Here is a 14,287-nt window from a genome sequence, read left to right on the forward strand (position 1 = left end):
TAATAAATTCTTGACCACCATTTGCCCAAAGATGTGAACCAGAGTTCTGCACAAGCCAAGCACTCAACACTTCTGTCCTCCCTATGGAATATGAGTGGCAGAAAATGGTAAGGGTGTCAGGGTAGGAAGATTAAGAGGAAGAAAACAAGTGGAGATGAGGTTGGGAGAGTTACTGGTGTTGTACCTTGATACCAAGCCCAAGGCAAACAATCATTCTCCAGAATCTATAAAGAATCCTTTGTTAAGAGTTTATTTGAATTCTTACCAAGTAGGCAGCTTATTCCTTTTCAAGAGGGTGCTGAATTGGTGTAGGTTGGCTGAGTAGGAAGTTGAGTGGTATCTCCTCTTCTCTACCCAGCCTCAAAATGAAAACAGATGAGAGAGGGCACTACCCCCTGCCTATTTATAAGGCAGTTGCTACCAAAACAAAACATACTTCTTGTCCTCCCCCCACCAAACTAAACAGTAGTTTGTCAAATGGAGGAATAAGAAGAAAAGTGACAATTTTCCTTTATGTTAATAAATTGCTTTGGCCTTAAAAACATTAATCAATTTCTTTCCAAAGTGTACATGTTTCCCTATATTCAGCTATTTTTCTGGCCTTGAAAAGAAAGTCACTTTCAATCCCCTTTAAATTGTCAAGACCAGTGGGGACAGTTATAGGAGGGGGGTGGGGAGCTCCCTGAGCTCTAAAGATTATAATGGAAACCTGTGGTGTTTCCATAGAAACATAAAGAGTGTATTCTTCCCTGAACATATATGGAGGGGAAGAGTGAAGAGTTCCTGACAAGGTGTACAATTACTGAAGAGCTAAAGGTATGAGTGAAGAGGTAAGGCATTCAGTCCCTAAGATAGGAAGACAAGAGACTTAGTGAAGAGTGGAGTGGGCAGACACCATATACTACGTGAGGACATTTCACCTGTTATTGTGTCCCATCTGCACAACTACCCAGTGAGATGGCTTTATAATCCCCGCTTTCAACTGAGTCTCAGAAAGAGTAGCAACTTGCCCAGGGTCACCCAGCCAGTAAGCGGTATTCTCAGTTCAAACCCAGGAGTGTTCCACAGAACAGTCCCTGTTCTGTTCTCTATATTGGGCTGAACTTTAAGTTGTGATGATGAGACAGAGTTAACATTCTGTCTCCTGGCTCTTCTCCCTCTAGACATGCCAGTTCTATACATATTCTGGAATTCCCCAGAGCATTATTTTTTCTAACTGGTATTGGGACACTATTGTGAATCTTAACAAACTCAAGGGGTGTGTTGTTGTCATTTGTTTGTTTGAATTGTGAAGTCAGAGAAAAGTTACATATAAGGAAAAGAAGGAGGTCAGTTTATGTGTATGCTCATATAATGTGGTAGAGGTGTGTGTTTGAACAGGTAGTAGGTAGGGGTAGTTGAGATAAATGCAAAGCAATCTGTAAAACAATTGTTAGTTTAATCATCTATCTCCTGTGCTGGAATCTAAGATCTATGAGGGCAGTATCTATATCTGTCTATCTTACTGTTATCCCTATAGCTGAGCACAGTGTCAGGCTCAGAGCAGGAAATGGCTGGTTAGCCAGCTGGCCAGCTGGCTGGATGGCTAGATGATGGGTAGGATGAATGGATGGACGGATGGATGGATGGATGGATGGATGGATGGATGGATGGATGGATAATTGGTTGGATAAATGGATAGTTGGTTGGCTGTCTGGCTGATTGGATAGATGGATAAATTATCCCTTATCAGAAAGCACAGGAAATTCTGAGAATGAGCAGGAGGTACCCACTTTTGGGGGCTCTCTATGGTGTTCTAGGATGAAGTAGGGAAGGCTAGGAATATTTTAGGAGGTAGCAGAACTGTGAATGTGTTTGTGCCCTATCTGTGAACTAGTGCTAGTCGGCTTAACAATCAGAATTTGCAACTTATTGCTTTAAATGTTTTCCTTGAAGCAATGCAGAGGTTGTTGGAGATCAATTCTTTCCCAGCCTCTGAATCCATCTCTTAAGTTTCTACTGGGGAGAGTGAGGTACAGGTAATGCAGACAAAAATTCACCCCATGCCCAGAGACAAAGAGGAGTACAGTGCTGGATAGTGCATCCTGGAAGTGAAAGCCTCAGTGTTTGAGTTTGTGGATGTCTTTGTTCAATAACCTGGCAAATCTTCAGCTTTAACTAAAATGTCCCTAATTGCTTTTGATGTTGACTGACATTACTGAAGACATAGAGCCACTGGACTACCAATACCAGGAAACCAGAAATAATGTCTGTCTGTCTACCATTCCTTCCCTAGCGCCTAGCATAGGGTCTGGCACATGTGTGATACCCAATAAATATTTGTTGAATGACTGGCTGAATACTTGGTGCCTTGCTCTGAGCTGGGTGTTATACATGCATAACCTTTAAATTTCACTGAAATCCTATGAGTAGGTACCATGCTCATTTTGAGATGAGGACCCTGTGGCTTAAAAAAAAAAAAAAAAAATGAGAAATGACTTCCTCAAGATCTCACAGCTAATCAGTTGTGGAGCTTTGCTTTGGAAAACACGGCCATTATATAGGTCAGCCAGCCAGAAGTATGTCTCTGTAGAAGAGACCAGGGAGGGATGGAAAAAAGGATAACACCAAGAAGAAGAAAATCTGGGTGAAGCTTATGAAAAATGCAGAAACAAAATAATCAGAAACATCTTCCTAATACTCCCTAAGCACTGACACCCCATCAGTCTGGCTACGAAACGTGCCGTCTGGCTCTTCTAACTTTTCAGCTTCTTCCAGCTTGGAATGCCCATTTGGGGGCTTCAGTAGTCATGTGTGACAATCATGATTTGCCTTTCTAGCAGCACCTACTCTGAAACTGGGTCTCTTGTGATGTGACATGGAGATAGTAGATAAGGACAGGTGTCCCTTTAACGATAGCTCCTTTTTATCCCTGGCTGGGTGAAAGAATTCAGACTGTCATGGCTACATCACAGACCAATGTGGGGGTCTTCTGTCTTCTGTATGAAACCTTTCAATTCTCTCCTTGCCAAGCAAAGAGAATATACTGCTTCTGTGACTCTGCATTTCCTCCACTTTCCACACTCCTACAGTGGTTACTCACCTTGGGCCATCTGAGGCCTCTAGAATGAAACCAGGTGAAAACACAGCTAAGAGCGTAAGAGTCTTCTTATAATCATCTCGGCAGTGGAGAGTCCTCCATAAGTAAATCTTCTAGGGTGTAAAGTGGACAATTAAGGGCAGAGAGAGCCCATGCACAGCCTTCAGGGGCATCTGCAAGATTCATTCTTCTGAGCCTGCTTTCCAGTTTCTGGGAAAACTGAGCCAGAGTTATGAATCAAGCTGACAAACTCCGACCACCTGCAAGCCTGATTCTCAAGCCCTCAAGGGCATGGGAAGTGTGAGTACCCAGTGTGACCCCCCACTGGTAAACAAACCAGAGCTTCTGTACTTCCTGACCTCTGACTTTCTCAACTCCTGGGAATTACCAGTCCCCAAATGCATCATGTTTACCTCACAGATCTGTGTACAGATAATACAATGGAGTCTGTATATTAATGACTCCAAAACACACAAATAAAATAGCAAAGAAAAAGTGGGGATTAAGAAATACGTGTTAAAGGAAAGAATTTAAATATGTCTACATTGAGGTAAGTGTATATGGAAAGCTCTCCAAGCCACATTATTAAATTGAGAAGCAAGGCAAAGAGCAAGGCATAATGTATTAGTTGTAATAATGGCAATAATGATATTAATAACAACACTAATAGGAGCTACTAAATATGGAAGGTTTACTTCCATAGAGCCAGGTACTGCTATAAGTATTTCCTTTGTATTCTCTCACTTAGTTAATATACGTATTAATTCCAAAGAAAGCCTTTGAGATTGTTGCTGTTGTTGTGTCCGTTTTATTGATGAGGAAATCGAGTCATCAGTTTTATTGTATATTCATCTGTATTACTTAAATCTTCTATAATGCAGTTTTTGTGTAAAATGTATAAAAATAATTAACAATAGCATTAAATAAATGTGCAAGAGAGATTGGAGTAATTTTTACGGAGCACCTACTATCAGGCTGCTATCTTACACATCTCTTTTAGACTTAAGAATATCCAAAAAAGGAAGGCATTTCAGGTGCCAGTTCAATCCATGAGGAACTGGAGGTTGAGGAGTGGCACAATCTTCCCAAGGTCAGTAGGTACCTAAGCATGTGGGACTTGATCTCAAAGCCTACGCTCTTCCATGTCAGTCAGACACTCAGTAATGCTAAATCAGTATGTGCTGATTTGAATTTACTTTCCTTCCTTCTCTCTGTTTTTCAGTGTAGAATATGATTTTCGGCAGCAGGAAGGCAGGTTCCATGAAGTTCTGCAGAGTCTGGAGGAAGCGGAACCAGTGGAGGAGGCATCTCCTCCACCGAAGTCCCCAGCAGAACCCCCAGCCCCTGAGAAACAGGACTTAAGGAGGAAGACCAAGAAAGTGAAGAAGAAATGCTTCTGGTGGATCTGAGCTTGTTGGGTCCATTCCCTTTGCCTCCCCTAGATACCTCCCCAAGGTGGGGAAACCACTGCCCTCAGGCCTTCTCTACTTCTTAGCACAGGCCCCAGGTGGTTAGCCATTTAACTTGTGAAATGGGAAAGACTCGGGCCGGTTTAACTGCTGCTGGACACCTGACCACTAATGTCACCTGAATGAGTGATGCTGCTTGCTGAGGACTGCATGGACCCTAGAGTGACCACTCGCCTAGCTTGCTGTCACACATGGCCAGGCCACATCCTTTGAGAGTCTAGTTTCCCACCATGATCAAAACCCTATGACATTTTCCAACACCTCCATGATGCTAAACACTTCTTTCCATCCTGGGTACATCATCCCAAAAGGAAAAAAAAAAAAATGTTGTGCATGACAGGAAGATAGAGGAGCATTATAAGCAGATATTCTAGGAAAAAAAAGAGAGAGAGAGAGAGAGAGAGAGAGAGATAAACCACAGTGTTCTAAGATTTTGACATATAGAAGCACAACAGAAGTAGGTAGGGCATAAAAATGCAAGGTCACTTGGTGGGTTGGGTCATTTTCATTTTTAATTAGCTCTTAGATTGTAAATCAAGGATGTGTCATCTCATGCTATGTAAGCTTTACAGGCCATGGCAGAGTGAGGTTACAGCAGGGTTTAAGGAGCTTGGTGGTATGGCTATCCTGCAGTTGTAACTGCTGCAGATCCTGCCATAAACCATCATGTTCTCAGCCTTGGGCCTGAGACCTGTCAGCAAATGATTTGGACCTGGTTTGGGCTTGGACTTTAAGATTCCACAGTTAACGTCCCTGCAATATTTAAGACCACGAGATCCAGCAGCTTGTCTGTCCATTCATCTTACCAGTAACATAAGACTAAGATAAAACACAACACTGGTTCTTGTTCATTCATCCCAGCAACAGCCTTGTAGATAGATTCCAAAGTACGTTAATCTTCATAATCTCCCTTTGTGATGACCAGGTGATGGTCACCTGATTGACGAAGCAGCAGGACTGGGGATGAGAATATATATATTTTTTCCATTTTAGTATTAAAGAGCTTTCCTTCCCAAAGTCTGAATTCTTTTGAAGTCTGACTCATTCTTTTGGCAAGACCCTCATACGTGTGGGTCCAGTCAAACTTGCATGGCTGAACAAACTACTAAAGTAATAGAATTAATTGCTACATACTCTTAGGGATAAGGGGTAGGTTGGAAAGGCTCGCATCCTTTGCATTAAATTCTCTACCAGGCTCTGGTTGTATCGATGCTGCTTAGAAAAGGGATCCTAAAGCTCAGCAAGCATTCAGTGAAGAAGGCATTTCATAATCCCCTTTGCTGAAGATCAGGTGTCTGAGTTAGAGTCTGCAGAGTGCACGTAGGACGTATGTACCACACTGCAAACTGAGACTATCTGAGCAAACCACTCCGACAACTTCACCTTTCCCTGTCACCGTACTGCAGTGCACAAAGCTATTTCAGTGGGAGTGAGAGGGAAATTTGGCAAAGAGTTCTCGGCTTGCACTATTTAAGTCTTGGAATGTCATTCAAGATGTTCTCATTCTGTTTCTAGTGTAGTGTTTAAACCCACAAAATGAGACCGGAATACATAACACTAAGTTGGAATTAAGATAAATACACTTGTCATACTTAAGAAGTCACATTTCAATAAGATATGCTACCCACTGGCTAAAAGCCATAGATCTTTCTGTATCCACACAATCAACTCTTAGTTGGCCCCAACAGTGGAAAAGAACAGCACAGAGGATAATCCAATAAAACAAGATAATTTGGGATCTCTTATATAATTTTATCTCATTGTAGAGCTTCCATCTCAATTTGTTTTGCTTACACTAATTTTCAAATTAATTTGTATTCTCAGGTAGCATGCTAGAAGAAAATAATCCTGTCCCTGGAATTAAGAGACCCAGGCAACAGAACAGTCTATTACACTAACCTTGGCAAATTGCTTACATTTTCAGGACTTGTTTGTCCACTCTTGAATGGAGATATAAATACTTACTCTACCTATTTTATAAGCTCTGTGCACATTCCAACATCAAAATGAGCAGAAAACAGAACAACCCAAAGCTGAGTGGGATCACTTGACAGAGTTAGCCTGGAATGATGAAAAGGTGTCTGAGGAAACTCACGCAAAAAGGATAATCCAAACCTTGGATAATGAAGCTCATCTTGTTGTACACGTACACTGGTTGGGGACCTGAGATAAATCCTCAACTGAATTAAATGAAATTGGGGTTGGAAAATGTTGACATTTTGAGAACAACAACAATAACAACAAAACAACAACAAATGAGGCTATGATAATTCTATACCAAAGCACAACACAGCACTACTCAGGCCACCAACCTGAAATCGGGAAGGGGGGGTCTCTTCTGGATATCGAAACTTTTAAATAGTTAGAAAGGAAATGGGTTCAGTAAACAACTTCCTGCTGAAAAATGATCATCTTTATGTTTCAAACAACATACAGATCCATATGCCAAATATCTATACTCACCTTCCATGTGAAATCACTTCTTTGTGAAATATTATGTAATATCTACCATGATATTCTACAGAAATATGTACTTGAGGTTCTATGGTTTCATGGAGAGATATTAATTTAGCAAAAATTACTTTTATAAAATTGAAGGGAAAAAGACCGATACATCAACTTCAGTTGCAGGAGTTTATGTAGCTGCTTTCTCTGTAGTTAAAAAAAAATAGGTACTCACTATACTTGGAACTTCATACCAGTTCATCTATAGAGCACCTTCTTAAAGACTATGTACCAATGTAAGGTTTTGTAAATTTCTAAACTGTTTTAAATGGGATATTATCTTTTGCAATAAACTTACATATTTTTCCTAGGTTTTAAGACTCCATTACTAGCTTGGGTTGATTTGCGTTATAAAATTTAAACTTAAGAACGACTTAGTGGTTCTAGTGACAGGGATAGTTTTTATTATAATTGCTTCTGTATCTTTCCCAGGAAAACAAATCAACAATGAACACATTTAGAACTTAGTGCCTCAGTGATTACATGAAGACCCACATGTCCTGGGAGCAAAGGAGGTGGTTTAAATGAATGGAGTATGTCCTAGCTTCATTCAGATGGATATACTTCCATGATTTTTTGTCATTATTGTGTCCATACAACATAATTTATTCAACATTTTTAAATTTTTTCCTCTAATTTTCTTCCTTAAAAGACAGTTTTATATCACCATCATAAGGAAACCAATATTATGTTCCAAAAAAAGAAGATAGAAACAAAATGATTTTGTTAAATTCTTGCTAAAATTTTTTAGTGTTAAAAAGGGAAATTAGTAGATATTCAACACATGATAAATCCACTTTAACACCAAACACACTTTCTATTTGACTAATTGGAATGTTTGATAGGGAACTGAAAGGAAAACAACTTTCCCATCATGTGATTCACTTGTTTTTTTCCTTCACTGTCCATGAACCATCTAAAGCCAGCTTGTTTACCAATTTAAGGTGGGAAGTGTCTTGGGTATAGAATCAGAAGTCTTGGGTCTGACACATTTTGCCACCTTCTTTTTGCTAAGTGGCTTTGGGAAAGTTAACTTCTGTGAGCCTCTGACTCCTTTCCTTATAATACTGAACATAACCTTTGCCTTACAAGGGTGTCTGAGACTTAAGTGAATGAAAGTCCTGAGCACAAATGTAGAGCACACAATGGGTGCTCAATAATTGTATATCCATTCATTTGCTGATTGAAGCAAATTGGGAGAGAAGATGCAAGATGCCTTCATGGGTCTGTAGTGGGTTTTCAGAATCAAGCTTTAGATTTTCTCAGGGCAAAATAATGGTGTTGATAAGGAATGAAATCTTATTAAGACCAGAAACCATGACAGTGAACGTGCCCTGACACAGTCGTCGGTGATCCAAAAGAATATGCAGCCATTTCAAGCACAGCATAGAGCTCAGAAATGAAAGACCCTTGTTGTGTGGAGTCAAGTGTCCTTGAGGTGAAAGACACTGCAAGAGTTGGGTGCCTGCCATTTTAAGCACAAGGCAGTCAGGTAAAGCTAGATGAGTTGTCTGCGTGCTCACAGCAATAGTCAGGAACTCAGTGCTGGAGCAATGCAGTGGTGGGAGTAGTATGGGAAGTCTACAGGCCACCATGACCCAGGGCAGTCCCAGGAACCCCTGACACTAAACTTGAGACCCATTCTGACTGGCAGGTTCAACTGCCTCACCAGCTGAGCAGGGGTCTCAATGTGGCCTTTGCTTGAAAAGGCTTTCATTTCAAGCTGCTTAAGGCAATTTGCTGTATACCAAAAACACATTTCTTTTTTTAAGTCCAAAGAAACGTAGATTTTTTTTTTTTTAATGATCATTATATTCTAAAGCATGGCTTGCAATAAAAAGAGCTATGGGACAAATCCACACCCAACCAACACCATTTATGTCTGGCGTAAACAATGTTTGAAAATATAATGTTCATAAGCCCTTTTGGGTTTTGCCTCAACTTCATCCCCATCTTTCAACCAACTTATAGATTGAATTCCTATTAGTCACTTCTATCATCACTACTCCTGAGGTTTCCTGAACATATGACTTTGGCCTGCCTCCTACAGGGGCCTCGGTCCTACAGAAAACCAAACCTAGAGCTTGGTTTTCTCACTGCCACAGTGAGCTAGATGCCAAGATAAGCATGCCTCTCCTCCAATACTGCCACCCTGTTCCAAACCCCTCCTCTTATCTGATCGCCACAGGTGTGTTCCTACTGGTCCCCCAACATGTACTTCCTCTTTCTCTAGCACATTTTAGACATTGCAAGCAAAGGCAATCACCACAAAATTTAGATCTGACCCATGTCACACTTCAGTTTCCTGATAAATTTAAGAATGTAAGACTGGGTCTGTCACTACAAACCCAGAAGGGCCCACCTGCCTCTCCCATGGAAGCATGCATCTCAGGCACATCAAGTCACCCTGGCTTCCTTTGACCCATTACGCTAACACATCCTTAAGGGTCTGTGTACACTTTTCCTTCTGCCTGGAATAATACACAATATGCCATCCTCCTTACCCAATTTCCAGCTCTGTTGGGGCTTCACACATAAGGTTTTCTAAGACTACTAACTACCACCACTGCCCTGGATCATATGAAATACACTCACCTGGCACCAGGGATTCTTCCTTCAAATTTCTTGACACAGTTAACCTTGTACATACATTTGTGTCATTCTTTGATGACCGTGTTCCTCTCTCAAAGCCTATAATCTTCTTAAGGTAGGAATCCTGTTTATTTTTGCTTATCTTTGTATCTCTAGCACTTAACACAATGGAATTGAAATATCTGTTGAAGCAATAAATTAATGAATGAATTGGATCCAATGGATAGACATGAAAAAAATGATTCCCAATTTTTTCCTTATCTATCAGTTCTTATATGGCGATGATCCCACTGGAGTGTATAGGCCCTGTCTTTCCCCCCAGGAACATCCATCCTTCTACTGACTAGCAAGTAATGTGCCAGGACTTGTAATTCTACTATGGTCCACGTGGCACTCAGGACCCAGGAACATCAAGCCATTATACTTCTACCCTCACTGCAACCCCCAACACCTTTATTCAGAATATTGACAGTCCAGCTTATCCTCATTTCAGAACAAATTGCCATCATAATTAAATCCCCATGCATTTTGCACATTTTACCAAGATACTGCCTTACTGTATGAAAGAGAAAATTAGTTTTGAAATTAAAGCAGATTGTTAACTATTTTCTCTATAAAGTTTCCATTAAAATGCCAAAATTTATTACATGTGACCTAGTCCATTTTACACAATGCGTAATTTAAAGGAGACGGGGTCTGTCTAACTGAAAGGCACATTGGGCAGAGCATTTTGCCTTAGCTTAAGCCACAACTAAAATGAAAAGACAATAAACATCATACCAAAGGATTATTTGTTCCAAAGCAAATAAGAGGTTTATTATCATGAATGGCTTCACCAATTCTCAGAATCCATAACTATATTATATTAAATTTCACTCAAATTAAACCAGTACATTTTTCCCCCTAGCAAAATCTCTATATGCATTTTTTAAATCATCAGCTAAACACAATGACCTCCCATTGGTGCTTGGACTTGGTTTCCCAGGTAGCACATGTGATACTGTGATACCCTGGTTATGCTGACACAAAAGCCTTCTTTCTCCTGAGCCAAATGGGCTGAGTCATTCTAATTGTTGAAATCAAGAGTGGTTCATGTAACTCTTACACCAAGTACCCAAAGCCTGACTGAATCCAGCCCCACATGCAGACATATCAGGTGGGTGATCGAGAAGAGGGGACATCATGAGCTGTTGCCATTGTTTTTTGTTTACTTGTTTGTTTCAAGATGGAAAAAAAGTATGCTTTCTGTAGTTAGGGATCAAAGGGAGAAAATTCAAAGGCCTGCAACGAGCTCACCACTGACCAGACCAGACTGGATTTCCTGGAATAGATCTCTCCTTTCACTCTACAACCACGCATCTATCAGCGCCAGGAAACTCAGATGAACCCCAGTCCACAATCACTATTTTCCAAGAGTTATTGATTCCCTTCTCTGTGCTGGTCAAGAAAATCATAGATGCAGCCCTTGCCTCATACAGCTTATTATGGTCCAGTGATGGGGGGAAGGATTCTGACAATAAGCACACAGCCTTTTCTGATTCATGCCTTGGATGTCACACCCAAGCACCCTCCCCTTCCTTTTGACCCTCTTAATGCTGTCCTTGTTGTTCTCTTGGGATGATTATTTGTCCTAAATTATAGCTATTTCTAGTTCTTCCCTTTTTTCTTTCCCTACTGTATATGGTGTCCTGAGAGTAGGAACTGCCTTCCTCACCTTATAAAGTCTTATGTGCAGGAGGTCCTTGTTTAACCATGAATAACTTTGCCATCATGAGCCCTTGTCTATTCCATGTAGACCCCTGTACTGTACTGGCTTTAAAGGGCTACTTTCTCTCACAATTTTCCAGCTCTGTCAGACCTAGCTCCTCTTGGCTACCTGGGGATCTCCCTAAGACACACATTTGGCCATTCCCTGGCTTCTATATCTCTAATAGCACCCTGCCGCCATCCTAGAACATAACATTCTTCCTACAGCAAACAAGGTTCTTCACAGTCTGACACCAACCTAGTAGGCTTCACCCAACTTCCTACTACTTTACACCACCCCCCCCCCATGCCTGCCTCCATGCCACCTTCCAAAAAAGTCAGAGCCTATTGCATATCAGTGACTTAGCTGTTGTTTCCTCTACCTGGGACATTGTCCCAACACCTATCTATCATGGGAAATAATTTTCATTTGGGGAAATAAATGAATATTAGTCATATCACTACTAATTGTGATAATAACGTCTCTAGTTTCTTGAAGTTAAAATGGGCTGTTATTGGGGAAGGAGTCAAGATGGCGGAGAAGTAGCAGGCTGAGGCTACATCAGGTGGCAGGAGATCAGCTAGATGGCTTATCTAAACATTGCAAACACTCACAAATCCAACAGGAGATCAAAGAGAAAAAGAACAGCAATTCCAGAAACAGAAAATCAACCACTTTGAGAAGTGAATCCAAAGCGATGGGAAGATAGACGGTGGTGGGAGGGGCCGGCTCCCGGCAAGCAGTAGAGCAACGGAGCACAAAATCGGGACTTTTAAAAGTCTGTTCCACTGAGGGACATCGCTCCAGAAGCTAAACCAGGGTGAAGCCCTCAGGGTCAGCGTGGCCGCAGGTCCCGCAGGGTCATAGAAGGATCAGGTGTGTCTGAGTATCGCAGAGCTTGCAGGTATTAGAAGGGGGAAGCCGGCTACAGAGACAAAGCTGAGGAGTGAGCTCTCAGCTCGGGGTTACCTTAAACTGGTCGCAGGCTCAGTGAGCTCAGAGCGCCACCAGAGGCCAGGGAGACGGGAGTGATTGGGCACTATTCTCTGAGGGTGCACAGAGGAGTGGGGCCCCAAGCTCTCAGCTCCTCCAGACTGGAGTCTGGGAGGCCACCATTTTAATTCCCCTCCTCCGGAACTCGGAACTCGATGGAAAGCGTTCAAGGAACAAAAGTTCCCGAAAGCAAACCTGAGCAGATTACTCAGCCCGGCCCTTAGTAAGGGCAGTGCAATTCCACCTGGGGCAAAGACACTTGAGAATCACTACAAGAGGCCCCTCTCCTAGAGGATCAACAAGAAATCCAGCCAGGACCAAGTTCACCTACCAAGGAGTGCAGATTCAATACCAAGGAGAGCAGCGGAATTCCAGAGGAGGAGAAAGCAAAGCACTGAACTCATGGCTTTCTCCCTATGATTCATTAGACTTGCAGTTAATTTAATTTGGTGTTTATTTTTCTTTTTTATTTTTATTTTTCAATTTTTTTTCTTTTTCAATTTTTTCTTTTCTTTTTTTTTCTTCTCCTGCTAAATTTTTGTTAACTTTTACCCTTTCCTTTTATAACGTTTTTTAACTAGTTTATCTAATATATATATACATTTTTTATTTTTTTATATTTTTTCTTTATTCATTTTCTTTTTTTAATTGTTTCATTTTTTTTTCTGAACCTCTTTTTATTCCCGTTCTCCCCCCCACCCCACGATTTGGGGTCTCTTCTGATTTGGTTAAAGCCAATTTTCCTGGGGTCTTTGCCACTCTTTTAGTATTTTACTTGCTCCTTCATATACTCTTATCTGGACAAAATGACAAGGCAGAAAAATTCACCACAAAAAAAAAAAAGAACAAGAGGCAGTACCAAAGGCTAGGGACCTAATCAATACAGATATTGGTAATATGTCAGATCTAGAGTTCAGAATGACAATTCTCAAGGTTCTAGCCGGGCTCAAAAAAGGCATGGAAGATATTAGAGAAACCCTGTCGGGAGATATAAAAGCCTTTTCTGGAGAAATAAAAGAACTAAAATCTAACCAAGTTGAAATCAAAAAACCTATTAATGAGGTGCAATCAAAAATGGAGGCTCTCACTGCTAGGATAAATGAGGCAGAAGAAAGAATTAGTGATATAGAAGACCAAATGACAGAGAATAAAGAAGCTGAGCAAAAGAGGGACAAACAGCTACTGGACCACGAGGGGAGAATTCGAGAGATAAGTGACACCACAAGATGAAACAACATAAGAATACTTGGGATTCCAGAAGAAGAAGAAAGAAAGAGGGGAGCAGAAGCTATATTGGAGAGAATTATTATAGAGAATTTGCCTAATATGGCAAAGGGAACAAGCATCAAAATCCAGGAGGCGCAGAGAACCCCCCTCAAAATCAACAAGAATAGGTCCACACCCCATCATCTAATAGTAAAATTTGCAAGTCTTAGTGACAAAGAGAAAATCCTGAAAGCAGCCCAGGAAAAGAAGTCTGTAGCATACAATGGTAAAAATATTAGATTGGCAGCAGACTTATCCACAGAGACCTGGCAGGTCAGAAAAAATTGGCATGATATATTCAGAAGACTAAATGAGAAAAACATGCAGCCAAGAATACTATACCCAGCTAGGCTATCATTGAAAATAGAAGGAGAGATTAAAAGCTTCCAGGACAAACAAAAACTGAAAGAATTTGCAAACACCAAACCAGCTCTACAGGAAATATTGAAAGGGATCCTCTAAGCAAAGAGAGAGCCTACAAGTGGTAGATCAGTAAGGAACAGAGACTATTGTACAGTAACAGTCATCTTTCAGGCAATACAATGGCACTAAATTCATATCTCTCAATAGTTACCCTGAATGTTAATGGGCTAAATGCCCCAATCAAAAGACACAGGGTATAAGAATGGATAAAAA

At 41.0% G+C, this 14,287-nt stretch overlaps 2 protein-coding genes across 7 annotated transcripts in view; one reads left to right on the forward strand and one right to left on the reverse strand.

Moving 5' to 3' along the window:
• Positions 1-7,363, forward strand: part of INSYN2B (inhibitory synaptic factor family member 2B) — a 116,837-nt gene extending 109,474 nt beyond the window's left edge. For 4 of the 5 annotated variants that reach the window (XM_082726155.1, XM_082726156.1, XM_082726157.1 and 1 more), the window contains one exon: positions 4,302-7,363. In XM_082726155.1, coding sequence (XP_082582281.1) covers positions 4,302-4,488 — 187 coding nt within the window. In that variant the 3' untranslated portion in view covers positions 4,489-7,363. The remainder of the gene's footprint in view (positions 1-4,301) is intronic. The other variant, XM_082726159.1, reaches the window with a different exon arrangement.
• Positions 1-14,287, reverse strand: part of DOCK2 (dedicator of cytokinesis 2) — a 411,048-nt gene that overhangs the window by 202,323 nt on the left and 194,438 nt on the right. The gene's annotated exons all lie outside the window — the stretch shown is intronic.

Source organism: Mustela nivalis (genome assembly GCF_964662115.1).
Source record: "Mustela nivalis genome assembly, chromosome: 3".
NCBI lineage: Eukaryota > Metazoa > Chordata > Mammalia > Carnivora > Mustelidae > Mustela > Mustela nivalis.